The following is a 24742-nucleotide window of genomic DNA, read 5'->3' as shown; positions in this document are numbered from 1 at the left end:
CCAAGATAATTATTTATTTTTATACGATTAAAGCTTTATATTTTATCAACGTATATAATTATACAAATAACAAATACATATTATATAGAATATAATCAAAACTTTTATTAACGAAATATTTGATGGCAAGTTTAATTGTTTCGACAATAGATTATTTTCATGGCATTTCTAGAAAAAATACTACGCCTGTTAAAGTGTAGACAGTGTAGAGGTGGACTGTAGTACACACTGTACACTAGTACTTGGTAATTCAAAGTTGTTGTTACTACATTTCTTCGAAGACGTGACAACCATAGACATAATATAAATTAATTAATTTATTTATTTATATGTCTATGGTGACAACGTATTTAATTGAACGATACCTATTATGAACGTTGTGATATTTCTCCAATGAGAAAAAATATTTACCATTGTTGTTTTCTAAAAACGATTACGTCTCTCGGGATTTTCTATTTATAAATTCCTTATCAACATTCGACGCGATTCCCGTCTGACCGTCTGACGAGTGGTGATGACTGCCGAGTGCCGACACTGGCGACACTATCGCAGACCGCAGTGGCAGTATGCGGTGCACCGTTGCCAGCATTTGGTGTTGCGTAATTACGTTACCGTTCGTTCTTATATCAAGTCTTATTAGTCGTTGCTAATTACTAATATTATTGTTCGCGTACCATGGCCAACGGTGTGCGGACGACTTTATGGCATTACATTAGAATACTACTCAATGGTATGTAATAATATGTATGATTTTCTGCATAATTTGTTTTACTTAAGAGGACACTACATCCGTATATTGTGTTGTCGTTTTACATACAACAATAACAACATGGACGTTGTTCGTCAACAGAAACTATTTTATGTTGTTTGGAGTAAAATTACCAATTATCGAACTTAAACGTACGAATATCATCTAGGCATTATATTATATTAAACTTCTATCGATATTATAATTTTAAAGTGATTAACTTTAAAATGCTCATAACTCGCTTTTAATCTTAATACTAATTAAAGTCTATGTGATGGCCTAGAATCTTAGATAATGTTATTTAAGTTTGATAATAGGTAAATTTATTCTGATAGTTAACAACATAAATCGATTTTGTTGTACGAAAATTATTTGCGTCATTTGCAATGTTATATCGTTATATGTATGTAAGACTGAGACATCATATGCGGGTGTGGCGTTTCTTTGACGGGATTGGGAACGGTGATTTTTTGTTTTTGTCCAACGTACCGATTAATATAATGAAGCGATAAGAATTTTGAAAAGAATAATCCAGAATAAATTTTGGAAGAATAATTTTTATTGGTCGTCCATCCTACATGAGTTTAACTGACCCATATTTTTAATTTTAACTTCTTCAAAAATTAAAATCTGTCAATGTTTTAATATAACGTTTTTAGGATTTTGGGGGTTAATATAGAAAATGTAGGAATCGATCTCAAGTAGACTTAACAACCAATTCAAAATATCTGTTTTCTTAACGCTTCATTATAATATCAATCGATACGTTGGAAACATAATGCGTATATTATACTCCTATGTTGCGCACTTGCGCGTGTGTTGAATATAAACAGAAATAAATTCACCACTTCCGCTCCCCTTATTCGGAATTCAATAATTATTTTTTCTACAAATTAAACCATTTTATTGCACCACGCTAACGCCATGGCCTACGTTAATGCGGCGAAAAACTAAACGGCTTGTACTTTGTCGCATCATGTAGGAGTTGTAGGACATAACGTAAGCGACGTCTTGTGAGTGATGATATAGGTGTATCGTGTATGTGTACTTACTATAATAATTAATAAGTGATAACGGACAATGGTTATTGTCTGTTTATTTAAGATGTTTAAGTTAATGAAATTTAAAAACGCAATTAATCGTCAATTTTTCCCGATAGACCTTAGTGGTTGGATAAAAGCGCAAAAATAATTTTTTTTTCAATATTGTACTCGTTACACTATAAGTTTCAGTTTAAAATGTCCCTTGTCCGCGTGAAACTGTTTTTACCATGTTGTCTCCGTCTTACTCACGTACGACACGGCAAATTTTCGTTCACTAGTTTCAATAGTATGCTGTTGGATTTGATACTAGAGTGAATCTACCTATTATAAAATTTAAAGGTAAAATTATTATTTAGGGCCCCATGTAACCTTTAATTGATATTATTATTTTTAAGTAAGTTATGATATTTTTGAAACTATATTTTAAAATGATCATAACTTACTTAAAAATAATAATATCAATTAAAGGTTGGGGCCCTAGATAATAATCTTACCTTTAAATTTTATAATGGGTAAATTCACTCTAGTATCAAACTAACAGCACACTAATAGTGTGACACTATTAAAACTGATGAATGATAATGTGCTAAATTGTGCATGTGTAAGACGGAGACAATACATGCAGATACTATGTCCTGCTATGTAGGTTCTAGTACTACGATAATTTTATCACAATAATAATTTATATTTACAATGGCATATTTAGGTTTTTCCGCTTATAATAGGCACTTTTGAATTCGTCGCCTATTTAGTAAAATATCTCATTTTACCATATGCCTACGACATATATAAAAAATACATTGTTAGTATATGGATATTACATTTTTCTTAGTATCTTTTCTAGCTATTAACAAATTAATTATCTTTAAAATTATACATTTTTTATTTTACTGTTTTCCTTGGCAAATTAAATCATAACGATTTAAAGTTGACTGCAAAATGGTCAAAAAACATTCTATGTTCAATATTGCCAAACTATTGCACACATTTTTATTATGTGCGTACTGGGGTCCATATTGATTTGCATATAATAGGTATGTGTATAATATTAAGTATAAATAGCTGTTAAATTTTGAGTAAACGGAGTATGTAATATTAATGAAAATAAAATAATAATAAAAATTCTAAAAACAAAATAACCACTCTTTAATTTATCCATTTTTCTTAGAAACCACTAATAATAAGTACTTTTTAATATTTTTCACTTTCCCCTTTCATTTGAGTAGTACCTATTACATATATGGACGTAATTTAATTTGTTCGACTGATATTCTGTAGCAGTGGCGTATTTTCGATTTTTTTTGGGAGAGGGGTCTAATAAATCCGACATAATATAGATAGGTATTAATATAAAGAAATAGTTTTTAATAGATTATAAGAATAAAAAATAGTTGTTTTATTATGTTTTAAAGTACAAAATCCAAACGTCTTTTTTTACAATTATTGATATTTATCTAATACGGGTATTTTATAAAGTGGTAATACATAAAATATAAGGAAAAGTTTAGTTACCCGCAGCGGCGGGTTTTTGAGCGTTCGACCGCGTCCGTTGGTTAATTTTAAGCTATATTTTATATAAGTATTTTGTTCACGGGAAAAATTGCATCGTCCGCGCGTGTCTACATAAATTGGGGTTTGCAAATATGTAAGAATTTTTATTTTATTTTTTTTTTTTAGAGGTTTTTGGGGGAGAGTCCAGGGGTACTGGACCCCCGTAAATACGCCACTGTTCTGTAATAACATCTAAAATGATGCCACCAAGATATTGGTACTATATTATTTAATTAGTTACCCGGTTCCCCGCATAATTGATAAAATTAGCCAGTTTTTGTCTATGAAATTATACAACAAACTAAGATATCTAAAATTCTTGTTCCGCAGATAATACATATACAATTATGTAAATAGGATTTGTGCTTCGATAAAAAAAAAAAAGTAAGTGAATAGTAGTTTGTGAGCGTTTTTCCGGTTATATTATTACTCATTTTATTGAAAAAAAAATTACGCCACTGCCCACTGTAAAGGCGGATTACAGTGGTCCTAAACAGGTGGGCAATTGCCCTCCTTGTATCCGCCCTTGGCCCACTGTAAAATAATAATCTATAATATGTCAATATGGAAAAATTAGGTACCAACATAAAAGTATATAAAATATTAATGTAGAATATATTATTAATATTAATGTAGGTAGATGAGAAATTAATGTTTATCGTCATTAGTTTGACCCACCAAGACGCAACGTGGCAGTCGATTTCTATATTTAATGTCGAATGTTTTTACTTTGATTTATGAATCATTGATAACGTCGTACTCCTATAACATTTTTGCCTATTATTTAGTATTATTAGTAATTACCAATAGCAACTTTAATTTTTATTTATTATTTTATTTTTATTGTTTATAATCCCTATATTGTATGTATATTATTTGTAATATATGTCATAATATGTGCTGCATACAAATTTGGGTTTAATTTTTTTTGTATCGATGGCGTTTATATTTATTTTAGCAGTTCAAAAAATGCACTGGTGGAATTTACATGTCATAAATTCGACCTAAAATCGGTGAATCGATAAGCTGGGAGTTTCACGGTATAAGGGTCGTCCGGGCTTGTCACTACTCAATTCAGTTCGACATCATTTAGTGATGTCGGTACCAGTGTTGGCGATGATTGCAGTTCTTAGCGGTTGCTTGTTCGACATCAATAACGATCACAGCATATGTTTCTGATTCATAATATATTCTGAATTCTGATCGTTCTAAAGAGCAAAATCTTTGTGCAACAAACATTACTTGGGCGTGGTTGAAGGGTAGAGGTGATATATCCCAGTCTTAAGTCAGTTTTTTTTTGTTGACTTTTCAGTTAAACGGAAAAAACTTTATAATTTATTGTTAAAATTTGTGTGTTTTATTTATATTTTTTTGTTATTTTTTTAAATTTTGTATACTTAAGTTAATAAATCAGTTAATACAATAAAATATGTAATAAAGTAATGCAAGTATATTACTAAATACGTTGTCAATATTATTAAGGTGATGATATAATAAATTGATAACTGTTGTAATGGGCGCTAGGGTTGGTAGGGTAGCGGTAGCGTACAAATATTTAAAATAATAGTTTTAGAGAGTTATACTAGTGTTTCAGGATGTGAGAATGTGGTTCTTGTATTCTCCAAATAAGACTATTTTCGTCCATTGTTTTATCTTTTATGCCCATGCATATTGATTGAATGGTAGTACGGTACTATATAATAGAACTATAAGTTTGCATAATATATTAATACTAAAGTCATTACTAAGGACATAAGACTTGCAATTTGTGGCACCACTTACCTACATTACAATAAAATAGGTGTTATTTTTATTTTCCATTTAACTTTTTGATTAAAACATCAATTATATGCACCCACTGTGCATTTGATCAACAAGTAATAACAGATCTCAGAAATGGTTATTTGGAAATCTCAAGTGTGACTTTTCATGTAAACATCTATTTTACATTAATGAAATAATCTACAATTAGATACTGCTCAAAAACTACATCTCTTAAACTATAAATATATGTTATGAAAAAATGACCACATGATAGATATCTGTACAATGTGAACATGTAGTTTTAAGTATATGTGTAGTAACATAGTTATGTTGAATAGAATTACACATGTCTAATATTTGTAATGTTTGAAACTACATACACATTAACACTGCATAATATATAAATATTTAATAATTTAAATATTTTTTAATTTAATGAATATAAATTGGGTTAAGAGGATTTAATTTCTATAATGTATCTATGTAAGATAGAGACAACACATGCGATAAACAATTTTTAATATACTTGTATTATTTAAGTATTCATTTTTTATTAAAATAACAATTCTGATTAGTTAAAAACTTAAGATACCTATAAAGAAGCAGTTGTCTGAAAAGTAGAGATTTTTATTTTTTACATCTTCTACAGAGAACAAAAATTATCAAAATAGTATGACAAAGGAAACTGTTGATATAGATGACAGCAAGTTAAAAATCATAACATGGCCATTTCAGCCTATTGGAATATAAATATAATATTATTTTTTATTTAAAAACTGCATGTATTGTAGAATGTATATATTATAATTACAATTATCACATTAGATAATACAATATATTATTCAGTGGCGCAACTAGAAAACAATTTTTTGTTTTGGGGGGGGGAGTACATTATTACAATATATATATATATATATATATATAAGATAAGTACATTGGTTATTATACTAGGCCACAAAGAAATTTCTGGAGGGGTTACAACCCTTTACCCCCCTGGTTGCATCACTGATATTATTACTTATTTGTACATCAAGTTAAAGTTTAAAAACATCAAGTTGCAGGATTTGATAATGGTTATTTTTTTTAATGCTGGTTCTAGTAGTTAAGATAAACTAAATATTATAAAAAAGAAAACAATAATTGTTATGCATTGATAAATGATATACAATTGTGTAAATATTATAATTTATTTTATCTATTTTAATTGTTAAATTACTTTGTATAAATATATAAATAAAATGCTTAGTACAAGATCTTTATAATCTAAATTTATTTTATATATTGGTAGTTCATCTTATAATCATTATGTCCTTATGTAAAATGTTATAATATGTATCTAATCAGAACTAATATTCAAAATATTAAGAACCTCTATCTATTACTGATAATTTCTTATGTAAAAGTACCTTAGTACCTATACGTCCTATACTAATATGTTTTATTGTTATAATATTAATTAGTAAAAAAAAATTCCATTCTTAAATTCCAATTAATTATACAATAAAAATCAATGCCCGTACCAACCATGCATTTCAGGGGGTGGGGGTTGAACCCCTAAACCCCCTATATACGACACTGTTTGTCCATGTTTATATGTATTATAGTTCATTCTTTCGGAAATGATTCACAAAAAATTAATCCGGACTGTAATATTTGTTCTAATATTAAATTTGCTGCTTTAGCAGTATTGATGCTAAATTTAGTCAAATTAAAAGAAGATTTAACTCTTAATAATTTAAAATCTATATTGTATTTTTAGCTGTTACATAAATAATTAGGAATGATGCCATTCTATAACAACTGATCAACTGCACATATTTATATTTTGCTATAATAGATGTTATTAATTCATCTGTTGTAAAAGCACCAATGTCATATACACAGTTTTTAAATTAATTTTCTCTGAATAACAAATCTTAACTCTATGATATTGAAGAAAAAAATAAAACAGAATATAATGATAAATTTATTTAATCTATAGTACTAAACACAATACATATAAATATAAAAATACAAAACAATCCATTAAATTAACGATTTGAATCACTAAAAAGATTAAAAATGTTTTTTTTTCTACGTCATTAATATTTTTTGGAAATAACACTATGTGTCATTTTGTTAAACATTTTTTTTTGTTGGTTCAAACTTAATACGACAGTAATATTGACCATTGTTTTAGTCAATTATTTTGAATATAGGACACCACTTATAGTATTTATGACCAAACGATTTTGGAACTTTGTTTTAACTCCATTTACAATAAAAAATACTCTTTCGCAGACCGCATTCGCTTAAGGTAAACTCATATATTAAGTGACAATGTACAAAACTCGTTGAAGTCATTTAAAAAAAAAAAAATTGATATATTTTGTACTGATTCAAAAACTACTACTATTATTACTATGCATATAATATTATACAAATTTAAGAAGAAACAATATTATATTGATTAATAATAATGTTATAATAATTGAACTATTTAATTATGAACAACAAGACAGTTAAGTTTCATATTCTCATTTTTTTAATTTTACATACCTATAAATAACATTTAAATAAAATGAACTTTAGAATTTTTTTGAACTTTGTAAACATTTACAAATTGGATTTCTATTTAAGTACCTAATAGTTAATTAAGTTTCTGATTAGTATTAATTAATTAATAAATAAAAAAATTATATTAATATAATATATATATATTATTATTATATATTATTAATATATTATATTATATATATATATAAATATATATTTATATTAATTATATTTATTAATTTTAAAATCTCAACTTTGATAAAGATAATATTTTAAACAATGTATACTGCACAAAATGTTTTAACTAAAAATATAATGAAAATTAAAATAATTTTATTTGCCAAAATATATCCACTGGTAAATTAATGAAATCTTCATCTGGACGTTTTGCTAATGCTATTAGTAAACTCCTCCACTGGTCATCAATTTGTTGAATCTAGGTACAACTATAATCAGTGGAAGTAATATCAGACATGTTTCTCGGTATGATAATGAAAGCACATTTTGTGGCTTTAAAATTGATAGTTTTGATAATAGTTCATCATTAATGTTATATATTATTATTCGCAAGATGTAGTTTGTAAAACATTTTTGCATCTAAAACATAAAGAAATATTTATTTAGGTATTTAATGAAAAAATTATGAACTAAAAACATTATTCTAAATAAATGCTACGATAATTTATTATTGTTAACTGTTATTTAAATTTGTATTTTATAACACATTTACCTCACAACAACACATGATGTAAAGATGGAATATGTGTAGACTCATCTGTTATGTTAAGATGCCCTTAATATGTCTGATAGCTCTTCTTTTGCTATCACACCAATTACATTTTTAACTATTGCACTTGTTTTAGTTCTTTTCATATTTATACCTTGAAGAATTTTTGAATCAGGGAAACATTTTTTTAATAAATCAGGTAAATGGTCAGCAGCACATAAAGGAATATTATGCTCAGCTATGAATGCAGACAATTTAATTTCAGCTCGTTGAATATTAGATTTAAGTTGTGTGTCTGTATCAGTCTGATTAAATGATGTCATTGGTTGTTGTCTTATTGTACCAGCAGCTTCTATTTGTCTGTGTTTGATACTTTTAGCGTGTGATTTTAAGTTAGTCAGTTCAGCAACCATGGTAGTCCTACATTGTTTACAAGATGCTTTAAACGGATTTTTATCCGGCATTAACCAGGTTTTCAGCTCTGGTAAAGAACACCATTCTTGTCGAAATTTTTGTTGTCGGTGAAGTTTTCTTTTTTTTATAACATCTGGACCTCCGATGTTCACTGATTATCTTCAAAGTCACTCATTTTCTACCTTCAGTTATTTTAAAGCTTTAAAATTATAATGAAGTGTTCACAAAATTATAATGTATACGTCAGTGTCAGACAAACAATATCTATACATACGACATTCGTAAAAATAATACTAATACAAAACTATACGTATAAATAAAAATAAATTAAAAATCAAAATTAAATTTTTCTTAATACCCGACAAAGCAAATTTCGAAAAAAATAAAAAAGATTCGATGTTTTTGTCATACACTATTATCATATCTATGCGAATGGCGGGAGTCTGCGGTAACATACACTAGTTGCAGTAGTTCAGTGCAGTTTCAAACAATCATGACCGTTAATCACAAATCATGTTAATGATAACACTGATACTGATAAGAAAAATGACGGTATATTGCGGTTATAAGTATGAAAAATATAAATATTTGAAAATGCTCATAATAAATTCACTTAAAAAATAAAATACCGTAAAAACCTAAAGAAATAATGATATAGAAGATGAAATAAAGATGAATAAAGATAATGTTTTATCTATAAGTTTGATAATATGTTAGGTTAGGTTAAACTAAAAGCATGTTATTGAAACTTGTGGATTAAAATTTACTATGCCGTACGTGTGTAAAACGAAAACACAACACATGCGTGTGCGATGACCTCTTAAACCATTACCCATTCTTTCTTTGTCTATGCCATTATTCATCATTTTTTTGGATTAGTACCACGAATCAAGATCTAAGAAATAATTTTTGTCCATGATGGGCGATGACTTCTTTAATTTTTGTGGATGGAAATTTCATTATTTTTGGTGGGAACAACTAACTCTATTGAGTATTGACGTCGTTAATCTTTGTCTTTGTACTTTGTAGTCGATAGTCCAGCTAGCTATCAAGGGTCCTATCTATAATCAAAGTGAGGTTAGGTAAATGGTTATAACCATGGTATGATGGTAATAAAATTAATTCTATCGTCCCGTCTTGCGCATATCATTGTACCCAGTTATCCCGTTGCCTCTTCAAACAATATATGACTTAACTCATGATAAGCGGAAAACTGGTTACTTACGGACTTACGGTTTTATGCGTATCATTATATTGCCATATCTTGTTTTTTATCATGGTAAAAAATAATGACGAAGTAGTTTACTAAAGTTTAGTTTTTAGTATGAGACGAAAGCATTTAGTACTATCGTCCAAAATGGATTTAGATTTGGCTGAAGATTTATTTTATTTTCAAAATATCGATCGAAAAAGTTTGGAGATTGTGCTCGACAGCGATACAAAAGAAAAATTTTACTTGAACCTTTTAACCGTAAGTATGTTGTATTTATAAATATATGTTACGGAGTAATGAACAATGCTGGTTGTTTCAATGTCATAACCATAAGGTAAATGCATATGTCGAGTTTTAAAATTTAAATATTTCTTACCTTGCATCGCTGATTATGTGTACCTATCTTATACATTTTATTATACAAATTTATTTAATTAGGTAAGACTTTAGGTATTAATATAATAATGGTAAAATACCTTTTTAGTTTTTGCTTTTTAAATAATATTATAGTGTAATCTCTAATTTAATCTGCACTGAGTTCTTAATATTGCTCGTTACTCAAATAATATTTTTTTAAGTAGGTTATATTTATAAAAACTAATGTTAAAAATTTATATTTATGTTATTCTATTAACTTTTATTTTAACAGAAGTCTTTTGCAAATGTATTAGATACACCAAATGATCATTCAATGGTTTTCGCAGTACCAGGAAATACTGTTTATTTTCATCCAAAGATCCCAGCGTTTGATATTAAATATATTGAAGATTGTTTTAAATTCAAAGACTTTCCTGACCCAACAAAATATTTGTGAGTATTGCTGTTATTTTTACTTTGTTTTTTTTTTTAATAATCATAGTTTACTTTCATTAAAAGAATAATCAAATATATCACCATTAATTGCATATTCCTAATAATATAGGAATATACTCAAGCATATTATCTTAACTTGAAATATATTTTAATAGTTAGATAAGATGTTTAAATTTCTGGACAGAGCCTTAAAATACTACTAATTTTAAAGCTAATTTATTGGTCTCTCAAAAAACACTATAGAATGGATAAATAATTAATTAATTCATTTTGAACAAAAATTTTATTAAAATAATGGATGCATTTTTTACATTGTTGAAAATATCAACTGGTTAGTATACCATGCAAAAAAATCTTAATTTTTTATATTATTCTATCAGTAGATACTTTTTCTAATTATTTTAAATATTATAAATATTTAAATTGATTAATTTTTTTTTCTTATAGTAGGTTTTTGAAAGATAATATAATCTAAGATGGCTATTCAGAATAATTTTGTTTATTCATTGATGCACAGTTTCTTTTGATTTATAATTGTCATGAGTGTTATATCTTATCCAGAGTTCTTGATTGCAAGTGCAATGAAAAGTGTGTAATATACAAGTTCATAGTAGAATTTGCACATAATTAAAATGATAAATAATAATTTTTGTAAATAGATTAGTACATACTATGTATGATTATCATCAAATATTAATATTTATTTTTATGTTACAGAATTAAAAACACAAGTAATGAAAATTATACTAAAGATCAAATATTTGATTGTTGGCTGCATCAAAATAAATCATGGTATGATTTAAACTCAGTTTCAGAAAATCAAAAAAAGTAATTATAAAACCAAAACCAAATTTTTTAATAATCTTTATTCTTAAGTCATGAGATATGAATTGTTATTTTTGTATTTAAACTTTATTGTTAGTACAATAGTACATAATAATTATAATTTATGTTTTATTCTAAAACATACATTTGTTGATTATTATCCATTTTGGGAAATGGAACCATATTTTTTGAATTTTACTTAATTATACAATATTGATAACAATTTACAAAATATGGATTTTAATTTGGATATCTATATAGCAAAAGCCAAAAAGCAAACTTTATAAACTAAATAGTATGTAGATTACACTTAGTGAGGTAATGCAATTTTTTATATCTTGTGACAGACAAATACTGTCATTTTATCACTATTTTTATTGTGGTAGGTACATATTAAATTACTTCTCAATAATATGAAACGTACTGAAATATAAGTATATTTAAATACATTTGTCGAAAATAAAAAATAAATCAATAAAAAAATTTTCATTAGTATATATTATATCAATAATTTACATTTTATTTTATTTTTTAATCTTACTTGCAATTATTGACTTAAACAATTTTTTATTTTAGCTCTGATGAGGATTCTGATATGTCTACTATCAATTTCCATATGGCTACTACTTCAATAAGTGATTCATTTTCAAGAATGTAAATATGCATAATATATTTGTCATCAAACATAACTACTTAAGTTATAAAAATGTTTTAATAATGGTCAATTTATTTTTTTGCAGCACAAAAATACCCTATTCTCATAAAGAAGATGTCAGTATTGTTAAATACATTATCAAAAACAAATATGCTTTCAATGTCAATGCGGTATCAATGTGGCGACGTATGGAATATGATAACGTAGGTTGCTGAAATGTATTTAAAGTTATTACTTTAGTGTTAATTATTCGAAAAACTATTTAATCAACTCCACAAATTTTCCATTGTAAATCTAAATTCAATTTGATTCCATTAATTATTTTAATTGTAATAGTATAGTGACAATTGCACTAACAAAAATTATGTTTGTAAAAAGTCATATTTTTCTATATTTCAGGTATGTAAATATCGGTCATGGCAATCAATGAGACAGAGATACATAAAATATATTAAGAACGATTTAATTTCAAAAAAACATCGTTTTCCATTTCTCACTCCAAAAAAATTGCAAATATTATTGGAAGGGTATTGCTTACTTATATTATACATATATATATTTTAATTTATTAAAATATTTTTTTTAATTTATATTTTAGTTTAAGTAATGTAAAAAAGAAAAATCTCAATAAAAAAGCAGACAAATCCAGATTCAGCAGAGCACGGAATTATTATGGGTCATCTACAGACAGTAGTTCCTAATTAAATCATTTAGTAACAAATATAGCAGAGGTTCCCAATCTTTTCACGGTACAACCCATTTTGAAAAATTTTTGAATTTCGACAATTCAATATACTAATGTATATATTTTAAAAAAAGCCGAAAATGCCCCATAATTTTTATTTTTAATACAATTTGGTAATTTAGTAATTAATAAGGTATAATTATCATTTTAATTGGAGTTCATGTAAATAAAAACCGTTGAGTATGCAAAGTAATGGGGAAATCATAATGTCATGCTAAAATCCTGCGGAACAAATCACTTTTTATGTAGGAAAAATAGAATATTACTATGCAATTATAAATGGTACGACAGTTTGTCCTGTCAAATTAGATAATATAATAAATCAGCGTTTCTCAAATAGTGGGTCGCGACCCACTACCGAACCACGAGAATATAATAATATAATACCGGGTTGCAGAATTTAATAAAATTCTCATATTAAATTTTATTATAAAATTCTATGTGGACATTCAAATGTGTTTTATTTTGCCTTTTTTCGCACAATGATAAATATAAAATATATTGGTGGGTTACTAGGGGGAAAAGTACTAATTACCGGGCCAGTTCAAACAATAGTTTAGGAAACACTGTAATAAATGGCTGTAATAATATTATTTTAATATGTACCTATTTATATTTTCCTTACTTATAACAAGTTTAAGCTATTAATACAAAAATTACGAATTTTCAAAAATAAGAAAACAGATATATTTTATGTATAAATATGGGGAACCTCTAATGTAGTATAATTATATATTTATATATGTCATATTTATTTCTGTTTAGCGTTAAGAAGTTTTGATACTAACCTTTTATAATTACAGGTAATTTTTAAAGTTTATGTATGCTAGACATGTAAATTTGTGTGTAGTAATTTACTATTAATGTATGTAAAACAAATAGCAAAGCACTCCTGTATATGGAATATGCATGCATATGTTAATAATGCACAACACGAATATTAATTTTTTTTTTTTTTGTTAAATGTATCAATCTTTTGCCAATTGTAATAACTAACTTATTAACTTATTTATCATGTATAATTTCTGAAAACATTTGAATTTTACACAAAAAAGTATAAAGTATTCAATATTATTAAAATTTTAAAATTCTTAATATTTAAAAATCTAACTTTGAAAGGTTTTTTTTTTTCAAATAAACTTCATAATGAATTTAAATATATTTTTAGAAGTTTTATCCAATGACTAGAATAGTCTGTACCATTGGCATATGATTGGTCTATTTTAGTAGAAATTAGAGGGGATTAAATCCCCAAAGTATTAACATTTTTTGATTGCACTAAATTATAATTTTTAAATGCTTTCAATATCATATTTAAAATGTGCTGCTGTGTTAGTCATAAATAGGGCTTTGAAATTATAGAAATTGCATGGTTAATAATTTTTTCTCGTATATTTGAAATGTTTTCTGTGCTGATTTTGTCTATTTTAACTTTTAAGCTCTAGTCATGAATTCCTAAAAATCTGTTTATAAAATACATTATTTAACAATTATATGCCATGTATATTATTGTATACATACAATATAAATGTAACATATTATTCATATTATTAGTTTTGCGTTACAATTAATAGTGATTTAATGGTTTAAAATTAAGCAGAGTAGTGACATATAGAGTAATTTTGCGTATACATATTTTTTTTTAGTTTCAAATTACTTACCATATTAATGTGTGTAAATCTTATTAAATACTGATAACCTAGACCTTGATGGCCTAAACAGTCAACTTTTGCTGTCCTTTTTTTATGTCTAGTTCCCTATTCAATTAATAGATGATACGGTTTAGCATCATATTACTATCATTGATTTATTAAACTACACTAAAATGATATAAGACTGGAGTATATACTTCTTGTAGGAGTGATTCTTAAAGTTAACTGACAAAAATACAAAAATATGATAAGGAAAAAATATGCAATTACATAGAAATTTGTGCTCTAATCATGAGATTTGTTAAAAAAATGCTTGTTGAGTTTGTTTGTTGGCAGTTGATAGGGATAAGAAATATCGACAATATTTTTTATTTAAAATGCTCATAAAAAGCTAACTTTGCATAAATAATATAATAAAATAAAAGTATATTTTGAGAAAATTCGTAAAGAAAAATACTATATTTATATTTTAATTATTTTGCTTTAAAATTGTGTATTTAGTTTCCCAAAACTAATAATAATAATAAAATAACTGTTTGTGTTTTGCAAGTATAAATGCAATTTTTTTCCTTTATTAGTAATGTTTATTTTAATTTTGTTTTGTAGTATTTATTATATGAACCTAAATGGTTTTATAAATATATAGTATATGCATGATTGTTTTTGTTTGAATTATTTTTATCAATGTATGTGTGAAAAAAACAAATAAAGAAAGAAATTTTAGTAAATAAAAATCTGATCTTGCTAAGAATAATATATTCGTAAGTAATATCATAATATCATTGAATATTTATTGAATTTAAGATTTTTCAAAATTGTAAAAATACCTTTTCAAACCCAATTTAAATTATTAACATAGATTGGCAATAAGTCAATTTTCTACTTCGTCAAAAAATTATTTAGACTGTCATCTGTTAACCATTCAAACAAAATATAAGTACTACGTACATCCAATTTAAATTATGAGATTTACCGAATCAATCACTAAAAATGTGATGAATTTGTAAATTGTTTACAATAACCTGTTATAGGTTTTGATAGGAACAAATGATAAACTGTTTTTGTATGGGGTTACTACAACAATTATGATAATCAACTGTATCGACAAACAATACACCGAATATATTATTTTGAATTTAAAATTTTATGACTGACGAGTACAACTATTGCAATATTCTATTACTATGTAATTCATTAAGGGGATTGCAAACATCTATTATTTCAACCAAAATATACCAATCTTTTGTCAAACATACTGATGGATCTAATGATGCGATTTAACTTCTGAAAAATGTTTTGAATTTAATACAAAATTCAAATTCAATTTTATATGGAAGGTGTATAAAAGCCATTTCCATAAATAATATTAATAACAATTTTATATTGTGACGTCTAGTGTATAAACAATAATTACATTGATTATAGTAAAGTACAAAATAATATCTGTGTGACTGTGTACAACTTAGTATACAACTGCAGTATGTGCAGTATGCATTCAGCCATAACATTGTTTACTGTTTTTTTATCTAACAAATATTTTAAATAGTGTATTTGGTTAAAAAAATGGATAACAATATTTATAAAATTAAAAAGAAAAAAATTAGATTATCCCGAAAAAAAAATCATAAAGGCCATGTATCATCACTCCGTAATTGGCAAATGTCCATAAAAGACTTAACGCCTAAAGATGCTTATAATGAAAAAAAATTAAAGTTCATGGAAGTACAATCAGATAATTTAATTTTAAAGAAAACACACATATATATATATAATATTATTATCAAGTACAAGGCCAACTCCATATAACTAATAGAAAATTTTGTTACTTTATTGTATGGACACCAAAAGGTAAAATAAATATATTTTTTTTAATATAATAATAATAAAAAATAAATAATATATTATTATATATTTTTGTTTCATTACATCATTGTTACTATACAGTATACACATAATACATAAACATAATTCTAAAACTTAACTTAATGTTGCGAGGTAAGATTGCTCTATCATTATGTGTCTATGTATAAAATATGTAAGTAAAAATATATTTTAACTAAATATTCAAAATGGAATACTTTTGATACACGAGTAAATTATTAATTACTTTATTAGCATATATTTATTTTATATATTATTGTTATTAATTTTATTATCGTTTGAGGCAATATGTGTAGCTATTGACTTTCTGTAGAGCAATATGATTCTGTATTTATGATATAAATAAGCAACAGCAGAAAATTAATTAATTTTTTTAAATGTAAAATATAATAATAAAATAATTAAATGTATGAAAAGTAAAATAAAAGTATATATTTCACATGCCATATGCATAACCCATTAAGTAAAAACATAGAAAAATAATATTATTTTAACACATTATACCTTAGAGTATGTAATAGGAAAATATTAAATTAATAAAAAATAGCTGTTCGTGGTAAAAGACATAAAAGTTAAAAAAATATATCTTAGCCGACAAAATTCGTCCACGGTTTTGTTTACTGAAACCAACAGACCAAACGCTGGATTATGGCGTTTTTCTATGATTAAAAGCATTTATTTTATTGATATTTGTTTAGCAAACAGATAGCCCAATGGTTCCCAACCTTTTTCATTCTATGCCCTCCTTGTAAATTTACTAAAATCTCATCCCCCTCTTTCTCCTTGAACTAGAATTTAGGCAATTTTTTTTGTGAGCGGTACAAATAAATGATACAAAATAACTATATATTATAAAATATACAACTATTTACTTTTATTATTTTCATTATTTTAAAAAGTTATTGAATATAAAAACAAAAATTATAATATAAAATATAAATAATATAAGTAAATTTAATAAGTAATTTGATACTGTTTTTTTCTTACCTTTTTCTAAAACTAATATATAGTGATTTCAATTTTACACATTGTAAAATAACATAATTATTTTCGTAATTTTATTCCCCACAGGGGAATTCCCCCGCCCCCCCCATCGGGTTGGGAACCACTGAGATAGCCCAAATTTCTTCATTAGGTATCAAATGTTTCCAACGTTTACTGCTATCAAATTTTATTCATAATACATCATTACAATCATTAGATTAAGAAAATACTATACATTACCTAGGTACACAGTAAGTACACATCTTCTATAAAATATTTTTTATTTAAATTTCGTAGTGTCAATTTTAAACAGGTACCTAATATTTATTTATATTATGTTTTGAAAATAAATTACATGGAAGTTTGATGTAGCAAATAAACTAAGTGTATAGTCATTAACTGTAGTATAATTTGAATTTGTAATCTACGTTGATTTCTTATTTCTATAGTTATGTTTACTACATTTAACACATTTTTTAGTACAATCCTTTTTGGGAAATTATAACGCGTATTTTGAAAACTTATCTCCACTTCATATTTCAAATTGCTCATCGGAATTATGATAATATTTTCTTTGTATATATTATTATCATATATTGTCTTCATATTTGATACTTGTATTTAAATATAATCCAAAATAGTTTACAAAATTAAAAAAAACTAATCCATACTTGTATATAAGCAAGGGCGCCCATGTGGGGGGGGGCAAGGGAGTTACATATCCCCCTGGAAAATTATTTACTGTGATTACATTCTATTTATTTAGATAGATAAAATTTAAAAATTTAATTTAAAATATGAAAATCCATAATAAATTCATGAAAAATAGGTTTATTTACTATGGGCTGTAGCAAACCAGGTTATCAGCTATTATAAATAACAATACGCTTTTTCGTTTTTATTCTATGGATAATAATTAACCTACGACATGTACTGTATAACAATTATTCAGTACATTATCATGAACGTTACGAAGAGTAAAGACATAGACTAGATCTACAATGAGTGAAGATAGATTTGACGGATTATGTATGTTAAGCCTTAAGCATACATTACATAGGGAAACAATTGATGATAAAAAGAATGAATATATAGAACAAGTAATAAATAAATTTGGTGTTAAAAAAAGAAATTTAAAATTTTTATATGTAAATTAACATTTTAAAAATATAATTAATGTTTTAAGTGACCAATTTATGTTATTAATTAAATACAAATTCAAAAAATTACTTTCGTGGTTAATTGGTTAAATCATTTTTATTTCATAATTTTGATATGTATGATGTTAAATTGTAAACCAATTCTTATCTCATAGCCATTCCTATTTATAATGGATTGATAAATTAAAATGTTGTCCCCCCCTTGAAAACTTTCCTATGGGCGCCCTTGTATATAAGTACTTATGAATAAACATATTAATCATAATTACCTAATTCAAATATTAAGTAAAGACAAATTATAAAAAATTGTTAAGTACGCGTTGCATATATAATTTATTATTGGTAAGTTAACTACACATAGGTACCAAATTTCTTAGTGTATCTTATATTGAAATATCTACTGTACAAAGATATTTTTGATATACTTAATACTTATGTTAAATTTTATTTTAAAATATCCTATAACCAAGTTATTAAATATTCTCCTATCATTGAGTAGAAAACTGGGAATTAATTTAATTCTGTGAGCAAATATCTACTTAAAATGATGATAGATATCTGTAAAAATGATAACTAACCTACATATTTAATATTATGCTAACATTCAAGGTTCTTGCACTTATTAGGTTACCCTTCTACCATTGCTGAAGAGTAGGTAAGGGTAGGGCGGGTAATCTCATAGGCGCAAATAGTGTTTGAAATTTGGGGGGGCAGTGTCTCAGTTCTGTACTGGATTTCAAATGTATAATGTAATTAAATCATTATTTTTGGGGGGGCTAAGCCCCACTCTAATTGTGCTTACTTTTGACTCTTGATAATAGTGGAGAAAAAACAGTTGTTTTACTTGTTTATATACTCTAGGACTTAGACTCTAGAAGTCTAGAGTATAAACAGCTGTTTTCTCTAGAGTCTACACCTATAGAGTCTATAGGTAGGTTAATATAATAATTAAGTATCTTATACCTATGTATAATATTGTTGCTAGCCATTTGGTTCTCGATCTAGTGGAAACAATGAACAAAGTCGGAATACATTATTACATAGGCATAAATAGGGGGGGGGGTTTAGAGGCTAATTCGTTTTAAGATTATGTATTTCGTAAATGCACAAATTTTATTTGTCGTGGTATTATTTTTATTATTATTGTACATTGTAGATTTGTAGTCGTAAACCATAATACCTACCAAGAACTAAGAATACTAAGCATTCTTATTACAAAGTCTATCAGTTTATGGTTGCAGGTTTGCAGCTCATATTGAATATTGATATACTATATATATTATATATTACTTGTTAGCAACAAGTTGTTGCTCTAAAGTCTAAAGCCATATTTACAGTCTTAATAATTCCTATTGTTTTCCTAAAAGTTATATGGTGTATAATGTATATAAGTATGTATTTTAAGTATTTATAAATATAATTTGACAACTATTATAAGTAGATTAAATATTACATTTAAAAAAATATTTAGTAATTTTTATTTTCTATCAATATTGTTATTAAGTATTCAGTTATGGTATACCTATATGTTGTATTAAAACATTTTTTAGGTGTCAATTACTTGCATAAATGCTTCATTCAGTAGTAAGGGCTTCAGCCCCCCCCCCCAAATCTCAAACGCTATTTGCGCCTATGGTATTATACTAAATTTAAACAAGTACTTAAAACTTAATAACCTATTATAAATTGCAATTAAACAGTTAAATAGTCGTTACAGTATAGGTATTAGGTATTAGTTATTGGTATATAACCTATAGGTATTAATTAAATGTTGTTTTTTGGTGGAGGAGGGGTTTTAAATGGTATATTTTCAACCCCTTCACTCAAATTCCCGTAAAACCTATAGGCTATAAGCTAGAATCACTTATTGTAATAATATTGAAATCTAATAATTGAACAATTTGAACCACTGTCACCCACTCGTACCACAAGTTAATGAAAAATAAATTTGCTATACATAACAATTATAATAATAATTTTATTTTTAAATGTAATAAACTAATAAATAATAATATGCATTATGTATATTACATAACTAAGAAATAAATATCTAGATTTGTGAATTTTAAAAGTTATCATTAGTACAAATACACAAATCGCATGTTTGTACTTAATTTTTAATAATTAAAAAAAAATAATTAATTATTTTAAACAGGTATTAGATTAATAGATTTTAAAACGATTATGAGTATTCCTTACCATTAAACGTGATCAATGGGCAATAAAGTTTAAAATAATATACTTACACGACCAACGCCTGAAATTATTAATACCGAGTGTCGTAAACTCGTAAACCAAACAATTATTATTTTTAGATTCTGAACGGAGTGTTGAATGTATTGATTTTACAATGATGTGTGGTTTTTTTTTTTTTGTGTCTGTCATCGCGTTTTGGAGTAGTAATAATGCTTTGATTTTTTACTTCAGTCCCTTTTTGAAAAGGAAAATTCATCTAGTTGGTATTTTGGGGGGTCAAAAGTAAAAAATTTCCAGTAGTTTTCAAATGCGTCAGGAAATACCCTGAAAAAATAACGGAAAAACGGGAATTTTTACGCATAACCACTTTTTGACAAAATCGATTTTTTTATTTTGCTGTAACTCAAAAGCGAATTATTGTAAATACTTGAAAATTACACCAAATGTTTATATTAGCGTTATCTATTCATGATTACATTTTCAAAATATATAGAATTTTTTAAAACTATTTATAAACCATTGAAATTTTAGATTTTTTTCTTGAAATGCCGATAACAAAAATTTGGCTTTCCAAAAAATCTTTAAAATTGAATACAATGTTTATTGTAAGTTGTGCTTATCGTAATAAAAAAAAAAATCAAAAATCGTTAGTCACAATTTTTGTTTATAAGCATTTAAAGTTCAAATGTTTATGAGATATATCAAAATTACGAAAATTTGCAAGGAATTTTGAAGTTGAAAATTCATAAAATTTTTGTGATTTATACCTTAGGTTAAAAAAACCCAATACAAGATTATCTATAAGTTTTCCTTTAATTAACTATAAAAAAAATTGCAGCATCAATATAGAAAAAATTTTATGAGCCTATGAAATTTAATTTTTTACGATATAGCGTAAAATAACTATATGTTACAATTTAAATATAGGTATAATAATATAATACATCCTACTAATTATCATTGACTGACAAATCATCTCCGTTCAGAATCGTTTTTCGTATACAATGATACCTTTCATTGCATTCAAATTTAACACATCCATTATAGTGACCAGTGCCTATTGTCCATCTCTTATTATACAACAGAGCGATACACACTTGTCCTCTTTTTTTTTATACTACTTAAAAATTTTTTATTATTGAAAATTACTTAACACAATAACACATTTGTAGACAACTCGTAACATCGATTTCTAGACTCTAAAATTCTCAATTATATAAGTATACAATTAAAGCAACAGCAATTAGCAAGTTAGATCATTGATCACTGAGATTATTTAATATCTATACATTCACGGCAAACCTGCTCAACAATTCATTAAATAGAATTGTCACATATTCATATCTTCACTTTAAACCAACAATAAAAAGTCTAGTAATAATAACTTGAATGATATTGACATATTATACAGCAATATTAACATATTAAGTTAAATTTTGAACGAAATTACTTATTTAAACTATTAATAACAATATTCAATATTTTGTTATATTTAATTCAATACATTATTTGGAGACATACGTTATATGTCAGAGGAAAGGGGTGGTTAACTTGTGGCTTGTGTGTTACTTATAAAATTAAAATGTACTTATTATTATGAATTATTTATTTTTTACTTTTGTATACATTTTTAAAAATGTATCAAATTATATGAAATATATTTGTAAACGTTTTGACTCGTAATATCATTGCATTTTTATTTATTCACGTGGTTTGCCAATATTTTTACTTTGGCCAACTCGGAATTATTTACTTATAACGATTTTATAGGTCGATAAACTGTCTCCACTCAAAATTTTTTGTTAAATACAAGGGGAATTATTGATTCCACCGAAACTACCTGTTTAGGAGAAAAAGGGTTGTATTGATTCCGCCAGCTACTGTTTATAATATCTACATATCGATTCCGTCGAACACTGTTTAGTGTTTATCCCCTTGGCCGCTTGTATTTTAAAGTACATGTACAAGGGAGAGGGATAAACACTAAACAGTGTCCGGCGGAATCGATATACGCCCGTATACAAATACAATGATATATCATTGAATTCGAATGATAATGATTATCGTCACGGTGACCCATTCGACGCTTAGGTATTGTACAATTGTGCAACAGTACCTCTCCACTCTACCACTCACCATTTTCTTAAATTCATTATATGTTTTTTTCCTCCAGACGACTGAATTTGTGAAATACCAGAGTACAGCAGTCCGTAGAGTATCAGGGCCCTAGCAGACAGTTGTTACGATTCTACGTAAAACGCAAACGAGCGCAGACGTATTTTTCGGCGGCAATGATGGTGTTCTCGTTCACGGCGGCAGCGTGGACCTGCCACGACGACAACCACCGTATGGGACCCTATTAACCTCATATCGTTACAAGGGTAAAAAACTAAAAACCGACAACTATATAACACAATGTTTACGTCCCTTTTATCATTTTACTCGAAAAAACGCCATTCGATTGCACTCCATGAGTAATGTAATACAAGACGGTGTTGCCCTTCTAAGGGGCCTTGCTCGTGTCTATTTTAGTAAGGAGTAACGTTTAGGCAATTCGTATAGAGTTGTTCGTTGTCGACCGGCACCTTTTTACGTTAGCCGTAAAAAATTGTTAACGTGTGAGTGCGGTAGGACACACCGGTTCCGTCAACGGCACCCGGCCAATAGGTTGCAGCGTCGTATGACGCAGATATAATAATAATGTATTAATTATTTTGAGCAACATTCATGTGTACTTTGGGATATTTTAGGGTTGTTCTAAAATATTTTATTATATATTTATAGTAATAATAAAAATGATATTGTCTAACAGGGTTAAAAACAGCAGTTTGAATTATTTTTTGAAAAAAAAATACTGCTGCATATATTGTTATAATATAATTAAGATATTGTTTCATACGAAATATTAGCTGCGTACTAGCTGGAAAACGGTATGGAAAGAGATTCGTGGTATAAATAATAGTTTTTTAAATGTTATTGAAAATAGCAATAACTAATAAGCAGGGCTTGAGACTTATAGCATTTAAATCTTTAAAATAAGCGGTTAAAAAATCACTTTAAAACATCATTATAAGCACTCAAAAACGCATTTAAAAAACTTAAATTTGAGCAAAAATATTTAATAAAAAAAAAATTTTCTTTTTACATGATAAAGTAGGTATTATAGACATAATTGGTAACTGTGCTAAAAATAATATAATTGAAGACTACAAAAAATATTGAAACAAAATGATTAGAAAAAGTTTCTAACTGAAAAATCAAAAAAAAATTTATATTATAAAATAAATCAAACTTCACTTTCAAGATATTTTCCCTTATTGTTTATAGATTTTCTGAAAAAGACATAAAAAAAATAGAAAAACTGAAAATAAGCATATTTTAAAAAAAACTGTTGAAAAAAGCAAAAAAAGCACTCAAATTTCATAATTGAACGAGTTTTAACATGACATACACTTCCATAGCACTCTGCTACACTTTTAGTCAATATATAAAATAAATAAATACTATAAGTCCCGAGCCCTGTTAATGAGTAATAACATAAATACCAAGTGGTTAAACTTTTTTTAGTCCTTATGAATAATATTTTTTTTTAATTCGAAAAAACAACTATATAATCGTTATTTTTGGTTTAAAAATGCAATTTTGCAAAATTTGATCTTGAAATAACTATAAAAAACATTGTGTGTATGTATTGTTGTGATTTTGTTTCTGTAGAAACAACTTATTGGAATCCTTGCATTAAAAAATGAAAGTTTAAAGTTATTAAGATTTAAAATTTTTTAAATTGTTAGATACAAAATTTGCACACTTATGAAATCACTAAATTTTGTCAAAAT

At 26.3% G+C, this 24742-nt stretch overlaps 1 protein-coding gene across 2 annotated transcripts; it reads left to right on the top strand.

The window, feature by feature from the left end:
• The first annotated feature begins 584 nt into the window (after nt 1-584).
• On the top strand, nt 585-13730 carry LOC113557954. Of its 2 annotated transcripts, none has more exons than XM_026963493.1 (7): nt 585-730; nt 10667-10805; nt 11526-11636; nt 12210-12287; nt 12374-12491; nt 12688-12815; nt 12887-13730. In XM_026963493.1, exons 1-7 carry the CDS (start codon nt 676-678, stop codon nt 12987-12989), a joined length of 732 nt encoding a protein of 243 aa, XP_026819294.1. In that variant the 5' UTR covers nt 585-675; the 3' UTR covers nt 12990-13730. The 2 variants fall into 2 exon arrangements, with proteins under 2 accessions (XP_026819294.1, XP_026819295.1); XM_026963494.1 differs by having other exon boundaries at nt 602-730; nt 10645-10805.
• Nucleotides 13731-24742: the final 11012 nt, after the last annotated feature.

The sequence above is a fragment of the Rhopalosiphum maidis genome, chromosome 3 (assembly GCF_003676215.2).
Source record: "Rhopalosiphum maidis isolate BTI-1 chromosome 3, ASM367621v3, whole genome shotgun sequence".
NCBI classification, from domain to species: domain Eukaryota; kingdom Metazoa; phylum Arthropoda; class Insecta; order Hemiptera; family Aphididae; genus Rhopalosiphum; species Rhopalosiphum maidis.
Note: the sequence above shows the minus strand (reverse complement) of the source record. Positions and strands in the feature narration are given on the sequence as shown.